The sequence below is a fragment of the Eurypyga helias genome, unplaced genomic scaffold (assembly GCF_000690775.1).
Source record: "Eurypyga helias isolate BGI_N326 unplaced genomic scaffold, ASM69077v1 scaffold39544, whole genome shotgun sequence".
In the NCBI taxonomy this organism is placed as follows: domain Eukaryota; kingdom Metazoa; phylum Chordata; class Aves; order Eurypygiformes; family Eurypygidae; genus Eurypyga; species Eurypyga helias.
This window is the reverse complement of record NW_010245125.1, coordinates 16,579-24,431: the sequence shown is the minus strand read 5'-3', so window position 1 is coordinate 24,431 and position 7,853 is coordinate 16,579. Positions and strand designations below refer to the sequence as shown.

General features: G+C 51.8%; 1 protein-coding gene across 1 annotated transcript in view; it reads left to right on the top strand.

Moving 5' to 3' along the window:
- Positions 1 to 4,194: 4,194 nt before the first annotated feature.
- Positions 4,195 to 7,853, top strand: part of NFYC (nuclear transcription factor Y, gamma) — a gene marked incomplete at its 5' end in the record, with an annotated part of 19,871 nt that continues 16,212 nt past the window's right edge. The window contains 2 exons of the mRNA XM_010149965.1: positions 4,195 to 4,331; positions 7,690 to 7,802. Of these exons, the coding sequence (XP_010148267.1) occupies positions 4,195 to 4,331; positions 7,690 to 7,802 (250 nt within the window). The remainder of the gene's footprint in view (positions 4,332 to 7,689; positions 7,803 to 7,853) is intronic.

Sequence of the window (7,853 nt, the reverse complement as noted above, 5' to 3'; positions counted from 1 at the left end):
GGTGAGGGAGCTACTGTCCAAACAGGGTTTGGGGGGAGTACGCTACTGCTAAGTATCCATGGCAAAAGGGCTAGAAGGCACCTGATGTCATCTTGTTTGTTGTTTCTGCCCAACGGCGAGACCAGCTCGACTCAAACACCCTTCTTCAACCTTCTCTTAAAAAACTTTAGCAGTCAGTCCTCGGCACCCTCCGTAGGTCACGCAGTGCCGCCTGCAGTCAGCCGTCCTGGCTGTTAGGGTGGGTTTTAATTGCATGGAACAAGAGAAATCTGCACACAGGCCCCATCTCCAACAGCCCGGGATGAGTCTCCCATCAGCTGGAGCCAAGCACTGAGGGTTGCGTGTACGCAATGCCGCAAGACGGGACGGATGAAAAGAAAACCGAGTAGTTGCGGAAGTTTCTTAGAATAGCACCTTGGAAGGAAGCGCTCCTGGTTTGGGTTATGCTGAAAACCTCTTGAAATTGTTCTTAAAAAGTTGAAAGGTTGCGTTTTCATCAAGAGCAGAGCTTCCCAAGTTCTTCCGAGAGGCTGCGTTAGATCTTACAGCACTGTTCTCTAGGAGTGGAAGGGTTCCCATGCCTTTTGGATAAATAAATCTAGTGTTAAAAGTCAAAGACTTCTCATTTTGGCGTATGGTTTAGCTGTACTCTCACTCATAACTTGTTGCCTGTACATAATGACAGAAGTTTTTATGCTTTAGTAGCAGCAGCGTCGTTACTGCAGCGATACGCCGAAATAATTGCGCTGTATATAGCACCATGGATTATATAGTCAATTATATTTCATCTTTAGAGTCATCCTGCTCCCTTTTTGTTACGCTGTGGAGTACTGGGTTTTGTTCAAAGCCAATCTTGTGTCCAAAAAAACCATTGCAATGAATCTCTTCAAAAGCGGTGCTGCCCCTTGTCCCGCCGGCGCTCGGTCGGGTGTTGTTTTACAGCCCAAGCCTTCCCGCTGTCGTGTTGACATGCCACAACTGGAAGGGAGTCTCGGCAGGATGCGGACACCGCAGCGACTCCTCCTTTCGGAAGGTGTTTGGCACGTGTAGCGGTGGCAGCACATGTCAGCCTGGCTCTTCCCAAGCTCCGTTCCCAGGATTCCCTGTTTTTTCTCATGGAATTGTTCAAAATGCTGACAGCTAAAGGCCCGTGTGTCGTAACCCCGGATCTGTGCATGCTACAGCTTGTGTCTTCCCTTGTGCTTTGGCAGGGCTGGGCACAAACCTTAGTGGTTCTCCGCCTGCCACGGTGCTCTCTGCCATGCTGTGGCAACTTCTTATTTATTTTAGGCCTCTCTAGCGTTATTCCAAACGTGGGTTGTTCAGCTCTTGCCACTGGTGGCAGCTGCTGCTGCTTCATCGGTTGGAAACATGCCTTGGAGACGGGGTTTCATGTGCTTTTGGTGGGACTTTTAATGAGGAAACCTTCTGTAGAGGATGGCACGCTACTTGTGTGCCCACCCCAGGTTGTGGAGACCTTCACGCTCTGTCTCGCTGCTGCGTCGGATGTCAGGTGAGTTCCCTTGGTAAGTGAAGAGCTCCCTGAGCTTCTCTGAGCGAAGCCAGAGCCGCAACGAACGGTAGGTGCAGGAAACGGGCGCAACGTCCGTGGCACGGGTTTGGGGCGGAATACCTGTCTGTCTGCAGCGCTGGCTCTGCTGCCAGCGTGACTCAAGCTTCTGCATTGCATCACTGGTTTAAAAGTTTTACATAATCAAGCAGGCAAAGCCTGAACGTTAAGGTAGAAGAAGGACCCGTCGTTCTCAAACACAATTAACTGTTTTTACACCACCACCGCCACCCCCCAAAGCCAGTAAAAGTGATTCTTGGCTGTGGCTCTGGCCCCTTAGTATTTTCAGCCATGCCATGTGCTTGCACCGCCTGGCCTTCGCCTGGAAGACGTGTCGTTTGGAATGGTACTTGAAATAAATCTGGTCTTATTTCATGGCAGGAGACCCGGCTGAAAACATCTACGTTGCCTCGAGTAGATCTTGAAGCAGAGAAAAATGTACAGGGAACGGAGACGTGACATCTCTGCGGAAGCAACTTCAGAGACCGTTCACGTGGCTTCTCAAGGGTTTGTTTTAAAAGAAGATTGCACGGGGCATGATGTCAGGGAAAACGGGATCTGCCGTTGGGCTGCGGCACGGAGACAGCCTTTCAGCCTGGCTTCACCCGCGGCGACAGCTGCCATGCCAGCGGTGCAGCTCGCAAAGGGGGGCTGGGGGGCGGCTTCATCCCGTGCGTCGGAGACTCCGAAATGTGCTGTTGAATTCCTGTGAAACCGTATTTATTCTTCTTGTGAAACCACGTCTTGGTTGCTAGATTGTTCCTTCTGATGCTGGCAGGATCAGGTGTCTGGCGCTTGTTGCTACGCAGAGCTCGTTCTTTAGATAACACGAGGGTGGCTCTAAATTCCAGGACAGGCTCCCAAACCAGGACACGACCGTTCGGAGAGGTGGTGCATCAGGCTGGGTGCCGGGCTTTGTGTTTCTTCTGAATACTCACTCTTCAGCTCCGTGCATCTAATTTTAATTCAACTTCCAGGGTTTTTGCTAGAGCAGTGGCCGTGGTTTTCATTCTTTGCTAGTAAATCTGGTGCATTTGAAAAAACAAACTGCATTGCTTGTTTGCTGCTCTAACGCTACTTCCTGATAACTAATCTGGGAGTTTTCTGGGACAACAAGTGTTGTAAAACCAGCAGCATCTTAAGCAGATCTTGAGCATCTTAAGAAGAGACGGGTGGGACCTTCTAAACACGCGTCGGTGCGGAGGGGTTAAATCTGCATTTGCATCGTGGCGGAACGTGGGGCAATTGATTTTTTTCAATGGCAATTTTCAGGAATGTTTGAGTTCTTCTTTGTAGCCATAACCCAAGGCTGGTGAGGCAAAACGTTTGCCTGAGCCGCTGTCTGATTTCTTTTTAGCCTCCAAATGTGGCTCTTACCGGCCGTTTGGATGGAATATGCTCCTACTGCCACCAGTGCTGTGTAAAATGGGCTCTTTCCCGTAACGTAAGTCGTGGGACGGTACTGCATGCGAAGAACCTGACGATCTGGCATCACCGGGGTCTGTGGGACTTGCTGATGCTGCTGAGTTATTGCCTCCTTCATCGAGAGCCTCGAGGCTCTTCAGTGCTTCCCTCCAGCACTCGCTGTTTGCATATCCCTGCAGGTGTTTGGATAAATTTCATGTAGATCTGCTCTCCACCCACCTGATTTTGGTTGATTGACTTCTTAGTCAGGGCCAGCTTAGGACTAACTTAAAAGTAGGCACATCACAATCTGTGACCTGACCCTCGGTGGTCGGGGAGGGTGTTCTCCAGTTCCTGTTCCCAAGTTCTCTTGGCAGCAGTGATGCTTGGGAATATCTGTGGCCTTAGCTGGCAGCTGCTGCTCCGCTGGGCTGTTCTGGCTGTTGGTTTTCCAGCTCTGGGTGCCTGTTCGGGGTGGAATTGCACGATCGGAGGTCTTGGGTTCATTTGAGGTTATGCCGTAGCTTGTTTTCAATAGCAGGTCCTTGCTCAAGCAGGCAGGTTGCAGGCATCCAGGATAAGACAGCTCCGTGTGCCTGCTTCCCCCTTCCCGCGGCATTAAGGAAAGAGCACAGGCTAGCTGCTGCTTAGAAAGAAGAAAAAAGGCTCAACAAACAAGCCACAACAAAACCAGAGCCACATATGCTGGGGGTGTCTTGGCGCTCCTCGGAAGTGAAGCTCATCCGTGTTTGTCGCGGGATGGGAAAGGTGCTCCGCTCCAGTTTCCGGGCGTGGTGTGGGTCTCAAGATGGGCCTCATCAGTCACCTCTGGGCAGTTCCCGGGGGCCTCAGCTTCTTGGCCTTTGGTGTCTTTTTCCCTTAGCCTGGAAACGTTTGCCTTCCTGGAGCATGTTCCAGGCTGTGTGGATTGGACTGGCTGTTGTAAAGCAGGTGTGTCACACTCTCTCCTGCCCTTACCCTCAAGTTCTTGCTGTGTGTGTTTTGGGTGAGTTGTTCGCTTCCTTGCTCGTATCTCACGGAGTAACGCGTCCATGCTGCGAGTTGGCGTTCCGTGTGTGCGTGAACCTCCTCCTCCAGATTCCTCTGCAGGAACATCTCTGCGTAGCCTGGTTCTGAGGCTGCAGGCTCCTGGGTCTCCCCCCGGTAGTTCAGCTGATCCAAGGCGAGCATAAATCACCCTCCTGTTTGCCGTGATGCAGCTCCAGGCAGCGCGCCGCTGAGCTGACGGCTCGCGTTAAGCGTGCGGAGCAGAAGTGCGTCAAGCTCATGAGGTACCTGCCCCGCTTCTGCGCGAAGACGCGGCGGTGCTGGCGTCGGCAGGTCCTCTCCGGTCGCGGTTACGCTTTGTGGCAACCGGGTGACATGGGAGATGAGCTTTAACTTCTGTTATTTGGCACCAAGGTGCTGTGGGTGACGGCTCGCTCCTCTGGGAGACCGTACCTCGCGTTACGTGTGCAGGGCAGGGAGCCGGGGGATGCTCAGCGCCTCTGCCCTTCTGCATTCTGGGAGGGAATCTCCGGAGGAGGAGAGATGAAGCTCTCAAATGTCCCTGCCAACTGCATATCAGCAAAGCCAAACAGGTTTAGACACTGATACTGTGAAATCAGAGGAGCTGCTCGGGGGGGCTTATCTTCCATTGTGTGCTTGGTTGGCACTAATCCTTCTGTGAGGTGTTTTTCAGGAACGCAGCTTCCCCTTGGGTGGAGGAGCTTACCTAATTCCGCAGGAATGGTGTCGCTAGTGAAGTTTGTCCCTCGGAGCCAACACCGTGGGTTTGCCTGGCAGTTTGGGTTTCTCCCTTTTCCTTGTAATCCTCCCGTAACGCTTGTGAGCACCTTCAGCGCCACGTTTCTCTCCGTATTTTAACGGGAGGAGATGGCTGCAGTCATGTTCTGAGCAGTTTTAACCTGCTTGGGCTTTTCTGGAGTTTCTAGTGATTCCATGCTAACTGGTTTTCCGAAAATCAGCCTATTGGTGACTTGTTTTACTCTTGCTCCGTTTCCTAACGGTTACCCTCAGCAGTCGCCTAGAGCGACTCCCGTTTTTGTCACTCAGTCACTTTTGCTGAGCGGTTGTCCCTTGGGTCGAGCATCCGGCAGTGTGTTTCCCATTCCGGAATCAGCTCTGTGTTTACCTTCAAGACAGGAATTTTGTCATATTCATCAACAGGACTCTTTAAATTACAGATGACTGGAGCAGACCGCTCCTAGCTCTTCCTGAAACCTGGATGAGTACCCCAGAGGCCTATATTTAATGTAAGAAATGCGCTTTTCGGGGTTAACATAGCCGTGGGGGGGATGGAATTTTCTCCCTCTTTGCTCCATCAGCTTTTTTCTTTTTTTCACCTGTTGTTTCTGAGGGTTACATGGGCCGTTCCAGTCCAGCACGTCAGTGGGTTGAATGCAAGTAACTGGTATTTTTCAATAAAGCCTTGAAAAGCGACTTGGCTCGTCACCAGGACAGACTCTCCAGTGGCAGGGGAGACCCCGGCTGGTGCTGGTGTTGAAATATTGCCACCACAAAGCAGATTTCAAGGGTTAGCTTCTTATTTATGTGCCTAAACTACTTTTTGGCTATATTTGACAATGCAGATCAAAGGGGGAGAATCAAATGCCAATTGAACACTCACTAGAATATTTCTCTATATATATTTTCTTACAAATACCTGAAATACTTTAGTTTATAAGTGGATAGTATTATAATTTCAATAGTCTCTGAAGACTCCTCAAGTAACCTGTCAGTCACTTGTTTCCATAGGTTCCTTACATGGAGTTCTTCCTGCCCTGAACTCTCACTTGGGGATGGAAAATCTGGCCTTTGTCATCCCCTGTTGTAATCCCCTTCAGCTCTTCCCGCACCTCCCATGTCCCCTTCTCTGGTTGATGAAAGAGAAACGCGGCTGCTGGTGGAGTCGTGCCTTGGAAAGCGTAGGCTGCGGGAGGCAACGGGCTAATTGTCTGACATTCATCTCTTTGATCTCTTAATAAGAGTTTATGGAGCATTGTTGCTTTGGAATAGAAAAATCTGAAATAACTGGCAATTGGCAACTGCCTCCCGTCAGTGTTCTGGCGTGTTGTCGTGTTTCTGCGCTTCCCTTCGGCTCGAGGAAGGCCTGGAATAAACCTTCACGTGGCAGGGGAAAAGCAAAAGGGGATGGTGCCTGTTTGGCAGAGCTAAATCTGCTCTCGAGTCTTCCCGTCACACGGCGAGACACAGGTACCCGTGTGTATATTGAGACCTTTCCCTATGGAAAACACAGCACCCTTCCTTTTTTACTGGAAGTTACGGGACAGACGTCTTGTTTGTACGTGCTGTGTGCGTGTCACACAGGGAATCTTCAGAGCTGCTCTGGGTGACCCCGAGAGTGTTTGGCGCCGGTAGCTCGCGGCTTCCGCTGCTCCGCTCGCTGGAGAAGCGAGCAGTGGCTCCTCTGGAATCCACTGAGAAGCTTTCAGCCTGTGGGAAGCACCGAGTCCCATCCTGCTGGGCTGCATCTCGGCAGGTCGTGCGTGTGCTTTTGGCACGTCTTTCCCCATCCTCCTGGGCTGCGATCCCTGCTGGGAATCCTGCCGGAGCCACGCGCTCCGTTGCGCAGGGGCAGCCAGCGAGGCTGGCCTTGGTGTTCCAGGGGGTTCCCAAGTTGTGCTTCTGATTGTACTTTAACTAGAGCTGCCTTAGGCGTTCCTCATCAGAAAGGCAGGGCTTGATCTGGGAGTTCATGGAGGAAAAGAATTGTGTCAGCCGGAATGTGACACGTGCCTGGACAGCGTGCCGCGGGCTGGCACCGTCCCGTCACCCAGGGTTGGTGGATGCCGCGTGTCCTGACCTCTTCTTCCCTGCAGCACAGCGTGGTTACAGGGACAAGTCAGGACGCGGCGGTGCTCCCTTCCTTTTCTCCGTGCAAGCTCCTGATGACGATGGCACATACCCTAGAGAAAGCCCTTTGCCAAGACACAAGCCTGCAGAAGGCCCCGGCGATGTCCAGGGTGAATTTGGGAACAGCCGGACTCAACGCCCTGCCGGCGCAGAACGTTAAATGACAGGCTTGGGGGTTTTTTGTAAATTGTTTCACGGAAGATTTGAATTTGAAATCTTTCTTTGTGCTTTTGACACTCTGCATTGCACAGGCGGTTCCTTTCTCCTGTGGATGATACCGCGGGAGAGGAGGAAGCGTAAAAGCAGTGTAAAGCCACGAATCCTGGCGCCTTTCAAAGAGGCCCAGAAGCAACTGTTTCGTTACGCTCTTTAGAGATAATCGTGGGCTGACGGTGACATCTTGGTCTCAACTCGAGGGGGGTTTACTGCCACAGCCTGCCCTGTTGGCTGTGACGAGTCGGAGGGAAAATGACGTTATAACGGGCGTGAGCTGCGACGAGCGTCAGTGATGCTTCGTAACCCCCTGTGGGAAGGCAGAGCTCTGAGGGGAAAATGAGGGTATTCTTGCTTTTTTTTGTTTGTTTGTTTTCAATGTTCTTTTTCAGCCTTTGGAAAAGTAAATAAAATCTAAACCAACCGTTGCAGCGGCTGCGTTGTTGCTGCGAGACCTGGACTGGCCTATCTTATTTTGACAGTTTCCCCGAGCGATTAGCCTGGCTGGCCCCTTCCTGTAGTCCTGGGACGTGGAGAGAATCGCCGAGAGCCTTTGACTCCTGCCTTCCTCACTCGTTGCTGATTCTTGTTTTTGTTTCTCCCAGCTACCAGCATGTCCACGGATGGCGGCTTCGGCACGGCTGGCAATAGTGATGCCCAGCAAAGCCTCCAGTCCTTCTGGCCGCGGGTGATGGAGGAGATACGCAACCTCACGGTGGTGAGTGTCCTCGTGCCTGAAGGGCTGACGGTAAAGGGCCTGGTAACGAGA